The 17752-nt window shown below is 37.4% G+C and overlaps 1 protein-coding gene across 3 annotated transcripts in view; it reads right to left on the reverse strand.

Annotated features, from left to right (window-relative positions):
• The window catches only part of LOC102236989 (partitioning defective 3 homolog), a 257025-nt gene that overhangs the window by 46599 nt on the left and 192674 nt on the right, over nt 1-17752 (reverse strand). For all 3 annotated transcript variants that reach the window (XM_023336134.1, XM_023336133.1, XM_023336132.1), the window contains one exon: nt 16610-16879. In XM_023336134.1, coding sequence (XP_023191902.1) covers nt 16610-16879 — 270 coding nt within the window. The remainder of the gene's footprint in view (nt 1-16609; nt 16880-17752) is intronic.

Raw genomic sequence — 17752 nt, forward strand, 5'->3', positions numbered from 1 at the left:
TCTTATGTTTTGTTGAACAATAATATTTCTTGTTACCTGGTTGCTAAGAGATTATTGTGTTTTCTGGTAATGAAGAGCCACAAAGTGAATTTCTACTGTAGATTTTGTTTTTCTAAGCAGATAAGTTGTATTTTATGAGAGCAGGAGAAATTTTACATTTTATAAACCATACTTTCTGAATTTAGAAATAAAACATTTTGATTGGAGGCCAAGATAATAAGGCAAATAAAGGAAAAGCAATCTCCACAGTCCTCTTTTAATCCCTCATCAGCTCCAGCTATTTTCTAACAGAAGAAAACGAAACAAGAATAACTTCGTGTTTGCAAGCGGAGAAGAACAAGTGGTGCATAAATACATTAATAGTGAATGCTACATGTCGCTGGAGAGTAAGCAGGAGAATATGTGATGAGGAGGGAAAGAAAATGAAGGAACAGGAGCTTGGAAATTGTCTGAGAGGATGCTGCAACACGATGCAACTTCCAGCAAACTCGTGTGCTTCATCCCTAATGACTTCTCTGTTCTGTATGCATCAGTGGACTAAAGCGTTGTCCTTCTTTACAACCAAAGTCCCTGCTGGTAAACTGAGCATTTATGTATTGTGTGTTTCTCTGGCTTTGTGTATTGGGGTCGTGAGGTCATTCAGGAAAATGAAAGTGGAAAAGGACAAGTTGATCTTGACTGTGGATCAAGAAGGTTGTAGCTAACAGAAAAACAAAAATTTGACCTTTGAGTTATTTTTAATAACCAGCAACACTGAACATGTCCATACGTTCAGACTTATTGACACCGTGAATTCAAGAATTTCTAGTTTAAGTGGGTCATAGTAACATAAAAAGCCAAATGCCTGGTTTACACAGGAAGATTTTTAAATTGTCGAACAATTTTCAAAACTTGAGACCACACACACACGACGAAAAAAAAATCTTACCATCTTACATTTTACAATAATATCTAATATGTATTTTCCAGGCACATAGTGTCATTTTGTAGTACAATCAAGAAATTATGTTAACTTAAATTATTACAGAAATGGTATATCAAATATGACTGAACAATATTTGACTTTGTAATTTAATGCCTTGAAATTGGGCATCCGTCTCTTTAAAAACTATTACTTTTTCTGAAACTCTGCCTTCAGGAAGTCACCGCAACATGTCTCCTCTATTAACCCTTTATCTATGTTTTTACCAGCTTTGCACTGAGAAGTAGCTCCTATTATGAGCTCAGTAGTTCCACCAAGTATTTGCTGATTGCTGCTGGCTAGTCTGAAGGAGCTGAGTGGGGGAGGAGCTGCGCCTCGAAGGTGGAGCTAGGACCATGCAGGCATTTTGCACAGCTAAATGGTTGCCATGGAGATTAAAGGATTTCTCAGACATGCATGAAAGAATCAAAACAACACTTTGTGGCACTACTGTGATGACAATAAAAGTGATATTAAGAATTATTTATTTCTTATCTTTTAGGTAACTGTATGGTTGAGACTGCAAAACAAAGCAATAACAGCCCCACAAACAAATCAGCTTGAGAAACATCCATGTGTAATACAATTCTTTAGGATGCCAGTCGCATAAATAAGTGTGATTTGAACCACAAATCTGCATACATTTAATCTTATTTTAAATTTTACTGGTATTTATTGATACCTTAATTGAATAAACAATGTAGAAAATAGTAAAGCTAACAATCCGAACAATACAGACAGTTTTTAATTGTCATCTATCGTGAAAACAACAAACAGAAATTCTTATGACAGAAAATTTATACAATAATTGATAACTCACATTCAGACAGTTACCTAAAACATAATAATAATAAATACTTACCATCACTTTTATTCTTATCACAATAGTTCTGCAAAATGTTGCAATAAAACGTTTTAGTCCATATTGCCCAACCCTATGCCAGATCTTTATTTTTTTTATTTTTTGGGTTAACTGGTACATTTTGGAGCAAAACATCACATTTTTATCATCTTCAGAATAAGACGGAGCTTGGTACTTTGGTCCTGACTCTTTTAAAAGATGCCTGTAACTAAACAAAGGAGCACTTAGTAAGAAGAGGCAGAGCTGCACAATGCAGCGCATGCATAAAACATGCGACTTTAGCACACAGTCACACATGTGGGACTGCAGTCTGACAGCCGAGCGCTGCAAAGAGCCGTTCATGACACCAAATGTGGGTCAGCATCCTTTTAGGGTCAGACCGAGCTCTTAACCATGCATGTTGCTCTGGTGCTTAAACCCAAATGGTCAAAAGAACCCCATTTAGACTCCCACTCCCCCCCGTTGGTTTTTTCCTACTGGGACGGACTGGATCCGGCTCGCAGTGGGAGACAAAGTGGAAAGCGTCCCGCGAGCCGTGTGCCATTACCACCACACTAATGTGTAACACACTGGGAGAGTTCGCCCGACTGTGGCCGAGCTCTGCTAGAGTGCTATTAAGGAATGTTGGCAAATTGTTGGATCTGATGAATATTAAATATCATAAGTGGATTTTATGAAGACATTTGTGATGGTAATGGATTCACTGCTTTCAGGTCCTTTAGTGAGTGGAAGCTGACGGCTTAAATCTTTGGTTCGGTTTGAATAAATCATCTTTTTCTTTAAAAACTGGTTTTATCAGAAGCTTTCCTGGAAAGCAAATCAATGCTAACACAGTACAGTATTAAGACAATGGGGTGTATGCAATAATTTTACCTCCAGCGCATCATGAACTAATCTGATATTATGTTAAGATGACCACTTTTCTTGTGTTTTTGAATCTATAATGTGTGAGCATATTGATCACTTTTTAAATGTGGTTTAAATCTTTCATATTCATATTATAAATATAATTTTTCTCCATCTTTCTCCTTTCTTTTCAGATAATCTAATTTGGCAGTTTTGTGTATATAGTTGTCTTAAAAAGCAAAAGTATGTACTGTTTAAATTGGATTAGGGTTTTTTATGCACCTTCTTTGTGGTGCATAATAAAGGTGTTTTATTAAAGATGCTGTAACTTTAATCTTTAATAACTAACAACTCAAGAAAAACGTCTTTAGGATTAGATTGTAAAAGCACCAACTGTTCACCCTGGGTAAATGTTTCTTCTGCATTTTCTCGGGGAAAGGTTGAACTGATCATAAATATTTCTGCTGTAGTTTCATCTTTAATGACCATCAATGGTCTTTGGCTTCAAACACCAGAACTGATTAGATTGTGATTTTATTTTTGTTTTAACCAAAACTCAAAGGGTTTTAAATGGACGGACAGGCTGGCTCCAAATAGGCCCAAATGACATCATGCTGCTATCAGACAGGGTCAATACTGGGTGGAAATGGGCTTCAACTCGTCCCTCAGCACACACTAACACACAGAAAAACAGATGCATGACCTCAGAAGCCACAAATATACCAACAATAAATCCCTTTTTCCATCCTTTGGAAGCTCCTTCTTCTAATCCCTCAGTGTTTGCATGTGCAGCACCTATTTTCACAGTAATGACTCCATGTTTTCTGTTATTCACTGTAATTCCTCCAGAGTCTCATAGGGATTTTGTCTGCTTCTGAGGGCTTGTGGACAATATTACTCACAAATGGATAAAGTTACTGGACCAAATACGGGAATATGTATTTGAAGAAGAATGATGGTGATAATTTAGTGGATGGGAGACACAAATGCTGATTGATGCAACTTTAACAGCAAACTGGTGTCATGACTGATGAGGTGAAGATGTAAAAATTATCAGCAGAAACAAACAAGCTGCAGAAACACAGTTTGATTTAAAACTAAGAAAATAAGGTGATGGTGAAAGAAGTCCTTCCATCCAGCTGTCCTCAATTTAACCAACCAAACAACCATCCGAACAATCATCGACCAACCTGAACAACAATCCGTCCATTTGAACATCCATCCAAACAACCAACCAGCCACTTGAACAACCATCTATCAAAATAGAATATTCTATTCTAACCATTTGAACAACTGTCCAAACAAGCATCCAACCAACAATCCAACAATTCAAACAATTCAACCATCTGTACAACAATTCAACAATCTATCTAACCTTCTAACAATTCGAACAACCATCTAAACAACTGTCCAACCAGTTGAACAATCCAACCATCCAACCATTTTAACAACCATAACCATCCTGCAGTTCATCTTCCAAAACATCCATCCATCCTCAAGTAGGAACCAAATACAACTAGAAACGACAGGAGACATCCAAATGTTGGATCTCTCCATCTCTCCTCAAACACCTCCAGGAAACGTTCAAAATGTCCAATATGCAAACTGGTCAGCAGAGAGAGCAACCTCCACTGACCCTTTTCAAATCACAGCAGCAGCTCTGCTCAAAGGTTCTCCCAGAGAAAGGGACTACTCTTCCTCCGGTCGCTGATAGAAGAAGCTCGGTTGGATCCTGTACTCTGAGAGGATCACAGCTTTGGACGACAGGAACATTCAAAGGTACAAAACTGGAAATGAAACAAAAAATGTGCAAAAATAAATAAAAAAAATTCTGAACTTCACCCCACAGATTCGTCAAACAATACTAATCTTGGATTACTGCACACAGTCAAGCAGCTTTATACCCAACTCTTAATTTGGCTCCTGATTAGGACTCAGAGGGGGGTAATTTTTGGTGCGATCACAGCACGCCGCCTGCTATTAAAATGTTTGTACCCCCCCAGCATCAATAGTCATTACTGAAAGAGGAGACATAATCCTTCTTACTGTGTTAGTCAACAATACGGAGACATTCTGTCATCCCTTTATAACTCAATTTGAGACATTGCTAATGTGTTACCAACTGTTATAAAAAAATAAATAGCAGTAAAATATAATTACATGACTTTAAATCAATGGTGACTGTTATTACCACTCTTAAGATCTATCAGGTTTAATCTAGTCCTGTAATTCCAACATATTAAGGCTCTTTAATCTTCTCTTTTCCAGAAAATGCATTAAGTTGTTTATAAAATGTGACTCGATGAACAAGTGTCAAATCTGTATCCTTCTTTATTCAAACATAAATTCATAAAAGGGACCAAAAATAATATTTTGCAGTCTTTATTTTTTTTTTAAATACATCCAGATGAGACAGGGAACAAACTGCTTTCAAACCCATTTCTTTCCAATAATTTACATCAGCGATGTTCAAACATTTCATCACATGAGCCAAAATAGTCCAGTGAGAATAACTTGGGGACCAAAAACGATGTAAAATCATAGAGAAATTATAACTTTTTACTCTGCACTACAATGAACTAAGCATACAAAACTTAAAACAAATAAAGTAGTTAAAGATTTTTGAAAGAAAGGGTGTGTAAATCATTATATACCCCAAAAAATATGGTTTATGCACATTTGCCTTGTTAAAAGAAAAGCATCCAATTTCCAATTTGTTTTGATCTATTAAATAAATCTGCAAAAATAGGATTTGGGTCCATTTTAAAATCAAATTTTGGTGTATTTACCCATTTTATATTAATTAATTTAAATTTACACATGTAAATGAACAGGCTTGTCTTTGGTGCACAAAAGTCGACTTTTACAATAAAACCAAAGAGAATGAAAAAAGCGTAATTATAAAAAAAATTTCTATGCTAGCTTATCAAACTTGATTAATTGTTTAATTGTACTTGGGGGGGGGCACACATTGGACACTCCTGATTTACATAAAGTCTCTTGTGATTTGGAATTAAAACAAATATTTTCTTTTACTCAGCAGACACAGTTACTAAAAGAATAGCCAGATGTTGCTGGTTTTCCACTACGGATATGTAGCAGTAAAGCTCTCAACAGCTTACTTTGTTCCAACCCAAAAGCGATCCAAACGGCCCATAAACAGCCACTGAACCGAACCGCCTCCCAGATCCCTCCTGTCTGTAGCTTCTGGCCCTGATCCAGGGATTACACATGTAAACGAACGCGCCTGTCTTTATGATTTACAATAAAGCCCATTCGCCTCTATAGTAGCATATGGTGGCTGACAGAATGATTGAAATAAAACAATCTCCTGCTCTGGAGTCGTACACACTGATCAGAGGAACCATTCTAAATTATTTTCAAAGGACGTCTGTCTGATCAAACAACAAATGTGAGCAGCGCAGACGTGCCAAGAAGTAAATATAACTATGCAAATTTTTTATTTAGCGCTTTTGGTAACTTTGAAACCATTTAGCGCACTGAGCTTCCCCTAAATTAATTTAGCTAAAGCGCCAATTTACTTTTAGTTGAATAAAGTTCAACATCTGTGTCAAAATTTTGGTTTTGGATTTTTATTAATTATTCAAGTTGTTAGACATTTATATTCATGCTTTTATTTTGAAGAGGATGAAGACTCTTTATGCAGTACTTCTGTTTCCTCTCCTGGTTTCTATATTTTTTTCCCCCCGAATCACTATTTGAAACAAGAAACATTAAGGAACAAAATAAAACACAAACAACAAACAATAATATAAAGATAAACACAATATCAAAGAATATTATCGAACATGTAAATTAAGTCAAAATTAAATTAGCTGTAGTCTTTCAAGGGCAGATATAATTTGAATTGAAGTTAGCCATTTAGTATTAGCTTCCGCTAAATATTGTGTTGGTGTAGCATAAGTAATGTTTATGATTAGCACTATTACCTTTTTAGTTAGTAAACTATTGTACAATAAATTTTGAGGCTATCAGTACTTAAATTGAACATAGTTTATGAAGACAAACATGGTAAAAGATAAAGTTTTTGGTGGTTCTGTATACTAACACATCATGCTTGTTTATCCGTTTTACATATTTTAAATGTGTACAATTGTTTTAATATTCAAAACTAAAACAAACGTCAAATTAGAAAGATAATGCACTTTCTAAATATACAGCATTACGCTACTATGCATAGATGGAAACGGTTCAGTTATACACCCCTTTAGTTTCCTTCAGTTTATTAAAAACTGTCCTGCTGTAGTCAATTATTTTTGTATGCAAATGTTTTTAATTAAAAGTCTGAGTTTGGTGGCACCAGTTCAAAATTCTGTCCCCATTCTCGTCTGCAAACTCCGGTCCCGATATTAGAGCGACGATTTGACGACCTCCCGCGCAGCGATGTTCCCCGAGCCGCAGTAAGACATCCTGTTCTGCTCAGTAAAGTGGTGAGAACACACATCCATATTCCTCACCGCGGTGAAAGCCAACATTTTGATGGTGAGACCATTGGCACGTTACGCGCCAGACAGTGCAGCAGCTGAGGCACGGAGGGATGTGACTGAGCTTGTTGTAACGGTGGCGAAAAGAGCGAAAAGTCACAGCTGCAAGTTCTCACAGCTCCAGGTCAGAAAAGGCGCCGCTTCTCCACAAATTTCCTGCTCACGCTGGGTTTCATGCAGGGTTAGAAAGATGAGATTAAAGCACCCAAGAGGAGAATATTATGTAGAAAATACGTGGTGATTCTATGTAAATGTGTTATGAAGACAAACTGCTGTCCAAACAGATGTAATAAACAGATTAGGAGACACGTTCAGGTCAGATGTGTGGGATTACAGAAACTGGAGAGGGAAAAACATCAGGAGGCGTCTGATGCTAAATGGATTGTGGGAGATAATGAGAGTAAAAGGTTGTTTCTAAAGCTGCAGTCATACAGTGTTTACAGGGGGATGCACTGATTTGCATGTGATTGTGAATGTAATGAGTGTTTGGTTGTTTTTTTTTCTAACAGAGCCTCAAAAGAACCTGAGTGATTGTTTGTGCTCTTATGCAACATTGAATGCATTCCGTTATTGCTTAATTAGCTGCAGCAATCTAAGCTCTTTAGGAGCAGACGCAAATGTTTCTTCTTTTTTTGTGTGTGTGCGCTGGCTGCCTAGATGAATTATCTCTATGTTAATAAGCACAGACAGTGGATGTAGGAGCTATACACACTGATTAAAGGTGACCTAATGTACTGCCTGGAACAGGTTAGGATAGTTAGGATGGGCATTTATTCTTAGATAATAAAATTTTAGTCCGCTCTTTTCTGCCTATGTTGAGCTCCTTTCAGAATGAGATGTTTAAGGGGGTCCTGTCGCTTTAAATCCAAATAACCTGCTGCTGGCCACGCCCCCGAGCTCAACGTTTACACTCGCATGTGAAAATGGCTGTTAGCAAATGCGTACTTACACAACCATGTAACAAACATAACATACAGCAGCCATTTTACAGCGTATATTGGTAAGAACAGCAGGCCAAAGGTCCTGGAGTTCCACCTGGGTTGCTAGGTGATCGGCTGGGCTGGCTGGCGTTGCTAGGTAACGGCGGAATGCCTTTGACTTAATCAGCAGGTTTTAGAAACAAAAAGCAGGAAGTGGAATAAAACGGAGGGCATTCTGGGTAAATATAACCAAAACAAACTGGCTCATGGTCTTTTATCAACGACAAAAGAGACATCATACAAACGCTAAATTCTGATGCTTCTCCATTTTTGTTTTCATTTTGTGAAGGAGGAAGTTGCACTCAAGTTTTTGAGTCGTTTAATGTAGTTGTTCTTGGTATAGCGCCACCACAGGCAAGGAGGGGAACATGTTTTTCAAAGAGTTTAGTTTGACAGTGCAGAGTGAAAAACAACCACAGCAGCTGAAAATTGAACAAATGTTGCAATTTTGATCCCCCAATCAAAGTCTTATAGACTATCAGTACCCCAAGACTCTAACATCACACTACTCATTTTTCAGCCATTTCTTTTGTGTATTAATGGATTTTAACAGTGGAACTGAACACAATTTACCATCTGTTGATGATTTTCACAATTGTTGACTATTTGTTTTTGATGTTTTTGTATTTTCGTAATGTAAAGCACTTTGAACTGCATTGTTGCTGAAATGTCATACTACCAGGCGTGAAAACACACTAAAATACTTCTTCTCTGAACTAAATTTCTACATAAAGGAACGTGCAGTAATTCCTGGTGTGGGAAGCTGGCATTTGTTCGCACCACCTCGCTGGTTAATTTAGGCCTCGTTTGATTTCGCCGTCAACACCGCGGCGTCTTATTGAAGCCAGAAGCTGCGCAATCACTGCAGGCTACTGCATACCTGTCACCGTTCTCTGTGTACGACACCCACTCACCTTTTGATTCGTCACCGTCGCTCCTCCACGTTTACAGCCAACATATGTGGCACCGCGACAAAAAACAGACAGATACACATGCATCTAAACAGGGAAGGATGTTGCTGCCACAAACGCATCTAAAATACATGAAGTAAAGATGAATTAAGCTCACACATGCACACGCTCTCCTGTCTTATCAGCGTACGAACAGGAGCAAGGCGACGCTGTCTGTTTGTTTGCTGCACCGCTGTTTTCTGGTGTGTTTGTGATACAACACGGCCCACTCCGAGGCCTCCTATTCCCCCGGCGGAGATGAAATGTAATGGAGCCGATTCAATAAGAAGCGCTGCCTCCTCAGGAAAAAAAAAAAAAAAAACACAAAAAAACGCGAGGAATCAAATCACACCGATTCCTCGGGGGATTTCCCAGCATTCACCGCTGCCGCTTAGACGAGAGGGGGGGAATAAAACAATAGCGCCTAATTTGCTCGGCTATTCATGCGGGGATGGAGGGTGATGCAGCAAATGTCGAGCCCAACATCCTGGCTGCAGAGATTTTACTGAGGTAACTAATTAACTGCACCAGACAAGGACAAAACGCAGCAGTAATGAGCTGGGAAAACACTTTTTGGATATTCTGTGCGCTTCTTGGGGGAAATGAAGGAAATGTGCAATATTTCTCTTGGATTTATTGATTTATTGAGTCTCGAAGGTACGATTATGTAACCTGAATGGGAGCCAAAACTGAAACAGAACAATAAAAAAAGTGTTTGTATCATATTATACCTTTCCACCTACACTTAAAATCACAAGGTAACATGATGTTACTTTCAGGGTTTTTCTCACAGTAAAATTCAAGCACTTTCAAGGTAAGTTTTTATCTCTAGTGTGGAACTAAAGAAGACGGTTTCAATACACAATCACATGAAATGTTTTTCTAGGCCTGTTAAAAATAAATAAATCAATAAATCACACAATATATTAAAATGAGATCAATAATTTTCCTTTGCATTTTTTATCTTTTTTTTTAAAATACCAAAAACTGGATGACAAAAGTCTTCAGTCTCGTGTTTTGGTCTCAACTAGCTCTTTTTTCAGCACAATTTTGTTTACAGAGACTTCGTTATTAATGTTATTTGTTGTTTCTGTTTTGTTTATTTTGGATATTTAAAATGCCTTCAAGTTCCAGTGTTATTTATATATATTTGTTGATCTTTTAGAACATGTTCTTCTATTTTTATGCCATTACTTGAAAATGTTCTGAAAACAATAATATTACCATTTATTGCAATGACTGCTGGGGCAATTTATCGTCCAACAAAATGTGTTACCATGACAGGCCTATTTATTACTGTTAATAATAATATCTAATGATAGCAAACATAAATCATTTTTCTGATTCTAACTGACTTAAAAAAGAAAAGTTTGGTCTGATTTAACTTCAGACATTGAGAAAAAAATGTGTATGCATTTTTTTATTATCTTTAATATCTGGTTTGAACTGTAAATAATGCTTTACGAATTTAGGTTTTTAGTAAAACATTAGCTTGGACTTTATCACAAAACCAAGTTTGACAATCAAGCATTTTAAAGGACTTTATAGAAGAATCAAGAACTTTCCAAACCATTTCAACCTGCTTTGCATAAATTAAAGACACCAGGGAAGGAAACATGCTCTCCTAAATATTGCTCCGTAGCATCATGTCTTTTTTCGAGCCCACCGGACTTTACAACACGGCCCAGAAAAGCAGAGAAAATGGAAAACGACTCCCGGCGGCTCATACTGGTCTCCTTCCCAGCCTCCTCTGGCTGTTTTTGTTTTTCAGGCCGCTGCTGTTAAATTGAAATTTGTGACGGCGTGGCGTTTGAAGGAGGAACGGGCGATTAAAAATGAATTGCAGTTTGTATTGTTGCAGCTGCACAGAACAGCCAGTTGTACGTGTCACCGCTCCGGCAGGAACCGGGAGAATATGAGTGGTTCTGGGTTTCTCATTAGGGTCGGAGTAAAGGTTAAACACAAATTTCCTCTTGACCAGCACAAGATGGGATAACATGCTGCAGGAAGATTAAGAAGACTGCTTATTACATGGGACTTTTTTACCTTTATTCATTTCAAATGTTGCCAATAATCCCACTTTAATAAAAAATCCCTGCCCCTGTGTCATAAACCAATAAACTAATTCAAATAATTAAATGCAGATTGGTGCCAAACATTTGAGCATTTTAAACTCAGCCTTAGATTATCAACAAATACATTTAATAAATGCAACGGGTATTTATGCTTTCACTAACGTCAGGTGGAGATGTCAAGTTTTTGCATCCTGCCAAAGCCAAAGAATCAAATTTTAAATTAAAATGTATACTTACATTACAGTTGCAGCTAAAGATGATTTAAATAATTTATTATTTTGATGATTAAGCGAATAAAAAAATTTCACATTCTGCAGATTTTTCATTCACCACTTGAGCTTATTTTATATAATATTGGAAAAACAATCAAATTTTATTTAGCACGTTTCAGAAACAAGGCATTTCCAAGTGCTTTACATCATAAGCACAAAGTTATGCAACATAGAATAAACAATCGAAACATTACATTTAGTCAAGTGTCATCGTTAAATTCTTCATTAATTAGGTTTCAAAAGCGACTAAACAGCGGAGTTTTTAGTGTAGATTTAAAGACATTCAGTGTTTCAGCTGTTTTACAGTTCTCTGGAAGTTTGTTCCAGATTTGTGGTGCATTGAAGCTGAATGCTGCTTCTCCTCCTTTGGTTCTGGTTTTGGAGCAGAACCAGAACCAGAACCTGAGGGGTTGTTGACACAACAACAGCAGATCTTTAATGTATTGTGGTGCTGAGTCGTTCAGTGATTTATAAACTAACAACAGTATCTTAAAGTCCATTCTGTGAGCTACAGGGAGCCAGTGTAAGGACTTTATAACTGGGTGATGTGCTCTATCTTCCTGGTTTTAGTCAGAATGCCAGCAACAGCATTCTGGATCTGATTGATATTTTAGTCAGACCCATGAAGACACTTTTGCAGTAATAAACGCGACTAAAGATAAACGCATGGGTGAGTTTCTCTAGATCTTGTTGGGACATTAGTCCTCTAATCCTGGAGATATTCTTCAGAAGGCCGACTTTGTAGCCGTCTTTGTGTGGCTCTGAAGGTTCAGGTCAGACTCCATCCCTACATCCAGATTCCATCCTGATGGCTGGTTTTTAGTTGTAATATCTGAAACTGTGCATCGACTCTAGATCATTCCTCTTTATGTCCAAAGATGATAACTTCAGTTTTGTTTCTGTTCTGTATGATGAATTTTTGAGTAAAATCAAAAGTTTTAAGCTATAATTACCTGAATTTCTTAGGGATTAATGACATGTAACTGAATTGAAAATATAACACCAGGCACTTACACAATTATCCCAGTTGGTCTTTTGCCATTGTTATTATGACTGGACTTCTTGTTTGCAGTTTAAGAGGTTTAAAAGGTGGCGTATAATCCTGCTGAAACACTCGCCCTTCGGCTAAATACATTCTCTTCAGTATTATAGCGAGACAACATCGCTTTATAATATCTTTGACCCCTATTAGTTTGAGTCTGAGTCATAATCTTGTGATAGTCAGCAGCACACAGTGTAATAATAAACCACTGTGACAGTTTGAAAGCCACCTCATGCTTGATTCAGGGCATCAGCGACGGACGCTGACCCCAAAAGAAACGTAAAACTGTTTATATTCCAGCTAATTGTAGCTCGCCTGACATTTTCATCTGGGAAATCATTAGTGTAAAATAACATTTCCTCTTCAATCTGTTTCTATAGAGTTGTTTTTAGTTTGATATCAGTTCACACTACCATTTAAATCCCAAAACAAACAAAAACACTTTCTGAGACACGCTGGCCGCCTCTGCCTACCACAGCAGGGGTCTAATTCACTTCCTGCTCAGACGAGAAACAGGAAACACGTTTCCTGACTTTCCCAGAAAGTCTATTTGTTTTATGTTTTAGTAGCATCTGGGAACAAAACCAAATAAGTCTAAAAAGGTTCGATCTGTGGCATCTAAACCGCCTCCCCTAGCTTGAAGGAAACACACTGAATACTTTGTCCAGAGTCACATGAAGGCTTTCGGACAAATGAATTATTCAAACTGGGAAGATGTGAACATGCTTCACGCTCTAAAAAGACCACCAGAGGCAAACTAAAGCGAGAGCCGAGCCTAAACTCGACAGAAAAGAAACATAATGTCTGAAAATGTAATTTCTCCCTGTTATAACCAAATCATATGAAATAGTAATGTCTCTGAAGGGTTTAGAGGGGCAAAAGCCTGAAGGGCAACACTAAGAAATCTAATTACCTAAAGAATTTATGCAGACATTATTTTTACATTTTAGGGCTACAACTTTAAACTGCAGTAATTTCACTGAACTTTACTGAAATGTTAACAGTTAGGATGTGAATAAAGGTAGAAAATGTGGGAAAATATATTTTTTTGCAAAATAAAAAAGTTGAACATGTTTAAAACATGTAATTTTGCTCCTACAATCCATTTTATCAAACATTAAACATCCATTTTTACACACTTTTCACAGATAATATCATAATTACAGGTAAATAAAATATACAATTCATAAATCAGAAGTAGACATGATGAAAACAGTCTGAGTCATAATCTTGACTCAGACATAAAACAATGAAAGATTTATTTTGATAAAAAAAATTTATTTCCATTTTGCTTCTGCATGTTGTATTTGTTCGGTCTAGTGACAGTGACAACAATTTATTTTACTGAATCAGATTATATTTTCTTCAAAAGGGAAGAGAAGTAAATATAAATCACATAGTGTCAATTAATACTGGCTTTATAGTGCATCCCAAAAATCAGGAAATAAATAAACAAGTAGTTAAATTTAACTAGTTGGAATGGATGTTGGGTTTAAAGATAAACATTTTACAGCTTGTTCATTCACCCATTTAAAATTGTAAACTTTAAGACACTCTGATGCCTGAAGCAGCAAAAAGTTTTTAGTAACACTAAGGGAAACAGGTTTTTTATGGTAGTAAATGAGAGAAATGGCTGAAAAAGAGTAGCGTGATGTTGGAGTCATAATGTGTTTTCACACCTGATAGATCAAAGTTGCAACATTTCTTACATTTCCAGCTGCCGTGGTTCGATTTCACGTTACACTGTGTCACACAAACCAAACCCTTTGAAAAAACTTTCCCTCCTCACCTGTGGGGGCGCTGCACCAACACCCACGACATGAAACGACATGAAAAGGATACAGAGCGCAACTTCGCTCTTCACAAAATGTAAACAAAAACGGAGCAGCGTCAGATTTTAGTGGTTGCAGGATTTTGCTTTTGCAAGACATTTCTACGACTAGCCCTAGACTAGCACGTTTGCTTGGTTTTATTTACCCAGAATGCTTTGCATCGTAGTTCACTTCCTGCTTTTGGAGCGGTCTCTGGTCTAAACTGAGATCGAGGTTTGTAGGCGGATAAGAGATTGATTTTTTTGGTCTGCATCAGAGATTGATTACGCATTCACACCTACAGAAACGAACCGCACTTTCTTGGCAAACAGACTGAAGTTTGATTCAATCAGACCAAACTGGGATGTTGAAAAATTAACACATTCTGTCACTGAATAAAATTTAACTCTACTTGTAATGTATACTGACCACAGTATTAAAAACTGACAACAGCAGCACAATAAATCACAATACACGAGCTACAGCTAGGGCTGGGCAATAAAACAATAATAAATATCACAATAGTCACGTGATCAATATCAATAAACGGCATGTCAGATTTTCAACAATTTTCAATTATTTCACTGCACCCTGATTCAGACATTAAAGTAAATAAAAAGTATAAAGACATAAGCCGCTCAACCTGTCATGGCTGGCTATGCTAGGTTGGTGGGATCCACATACTCTCTCACTTTTTGGTTACCTAGCAACAACCTGCTGAGTAACTCACGCAGCAGCAGTTTATAGTTTTGCTGTTTAAAAATAAAAAACAACGGCGTGACGGAGTACTTATTGGGAAACAATAAGTACAACTCCACAGAAAACTGTGGATAAAAGAGGAAACGTCACCAGTTTGTCAATATTTCAGATATTTAAATTTAATTCAAATTAAAAATATTTATTGATCCCAAAAGCAAATTAAATGCTGTAAATGTAGATGGACAGGAAAGATCTCTTGTAGCGATCTGTATCGCAAGAAAAAAATAAGAAAAAAGGAATCAATAGTTATCAGTATCCGCTGATATAAAGCCTTCGCTGGCAGTCCAGAACAGACATGCAGTGTAGACACAAAGAACTTTAGAGGTTTGGTATGCATATTTCCCATGGTGAGGCTAAATACGAATGCCAAATATGAGTTTTCAGGAATAATGGACAGCTGTCAATCAGCTGTCAAAAGCTCAGGTCACATTTTCACCACAAAGCCTGGAAAATGCTGCAAAGTGAAAAGGTTACATTAAGGTGACATCAACAAGAGAACAGATGATGGAAAGAAAAGAGGTAGAAAGGTCAAGGGAGACAGAAAGAGAGACGGATTTTCAAAGGTCTCCATTCACCCGCCGCTTCTCCTCTGAGCAAACCTCCCGTCCCCCAGAGAGCGGCGCGTGGCGACTCACAGCTGACATTTACTGCCTGCCTTCTGTTGCTGTGATTATTTTCTTCTCCAGGTGTGAGAGCCAACCTGCGGTTTGCTGCTTTTGCATAAATGTGACCCTAAACGAGTCCCCGAAAGACCGGGTTAGATAAATCCAGGGAGTATGACGGCTGAGGCAGAACCAATGATAAAATGGAGAACGATTGGGAATATATATATGTATAAATATATATATATATATATAAAGATGAGAAAATCTGAAGACAAATGTCACAGATTTTGTATAAAAAGTCCTAAAATATTAACGGGTGACCTTTTATGCTTTTATACAAAACAAGTTCATTACATTTTTTGGCTAAAATCATTCTTACTTACAGAGATTTAACCAAACTCGACGTTTACAATCGCATGTGAAAATGGCCCCAGAGATGTAGAATTACACAACCGTACATTTTTGAAAAGCATCATTAGAGCCTTGTGCGAAACCATTCAGAATGCAGCAAGGGTTTTCTGGATTATAAGACGATAAGAAAACATTTGTCTTTTCCAGCAGCCATTGTAAACCACATACAGTAGTAAAACCAGCCAACCAAACGTGCTGAAGCTCAATTTGGGTTGCTAGGTAACGGGCGGAGTTCTGCTGGGATTGCTAGGTAACCAGCTGGGCTTTGGTGGGGTTGCTAAGTTTTGACGTTACATTCGGGAAGTTTTTGAAACAGCTAATTTTCCAGAAACCAAAAAACATTAACGTTTGGTGTCTGGATGTTTTTGTTTTTTTTTGTGAGTGCTTAAGCTGTTTTAGAAGCAGTAAAGACCCAAATAGAAGTACAAAAATGTGCAAAATGTGAATTTTTGCATAATAGATCCCCTTTAGTAATGAAGGAAACCTCAGTTTGTGAGCGTAGCAGACAAACAGAGCTGCAGGAAGCCTACCTGTCTGTGGATGGAGGCCGGTCATTTCGGGCCCGGCTGACCGGCGAGTAGAGAGAGTCAGAGTGCTGGTGCTGGTGATGAACGTGGGAATATTCGTCACGGGGGCTGTGAGCCCGGCTGTGACTGCTGTCCATGTTCAGAGGGTTCACGCCGGAGTAGGTGTGATCCTCCTCAGAGGATCTATCCAACGGGCGGCTGACGTCCAAGATCTCCGCGTAGTCCCGTTCCCGGGCTTGGCGTTCCCTCAGCTCCCTCGTCTTGGCTTGAATCCTGACAGTCGAAAAATAAATTTTTTAATTATTGAAACAACTCTTTAAAAACATAGATGTGCTAAACCCAAAGCATTAATAATAAACATAAGCTCTGCTAACACTAAAGTGCTACATCAACATGGTATTTAGTAGAAGCTAATGCTAATGAGCTAAGAGCAGGCTCTTAAAACAATTCATATAGTTGTTTGTTCATGTATGTGCTGTATCCTTCTGTGTAACTCGTTTGTCCATTTTGTGTAGTTGCCATTTCCTCAATAAAGTTTTTTGACAAACAAAAGGAAATGGAACTACTCACTTCAAAATAAGAGCATGTACATAAACATCTAACTACTTGAAGATTTAACAAAAAGTTTAATAGAGTTTAATATTGTTGTTGACTTTTAGGAAAACTGACACTTTGACAAAATTGACAGTCAAGTAAATTAGCGCTATGGAATTTATTCCGGGAAAATTAACGGGAAGCTACTTGCGCTAAACATGTGCAAAGTTAGCAAAATGCTAAGCTAAAAATTTGCTCTGGTGTAGGTGGGTTAGTAGAAGTGACTCCACCATTGCTGACTCTTGCTGCTTGCATGTTTAAAGTTTCCAAGCGGATTATTTTTAAATGGTAATAATATTTAAGATTTTTTTCCACATTTAAATAACGGTGGCTCATTTAACTTTCAATTAAGCAAAATGTATTTGTTTATCTGTATGTTCTGTCATACTATCTGGAATTGGTTTTATTCCACTTTTATCAATCCTGAAAAATGCATAAAAAGTTATTTAAATATCTAAAAATATAACCTGACTTTTTAAAAATCTAAAACAAGTTAAAGGAATTTCTGACTGAATTATTTAAAAAAATAACTGCAGTTACTTTTTCTTTATT

This window comes from Xiphophorus maculatus, chromosome 6 (genome assembly GCF_002775205.1).
Source record: "Xiphophorus maculatus strain JP 163 A chromosome 6, X_maculatus-5.0-male, whole genome shotgun sequence".
Classification (NCBI taxonomy): Eukaryota; Metazoa; Chordata; class Actinopteri; order Cyprinodontiformes; family Poeciliidae; genus Xiphophorus; species Xiphophorus maculatus.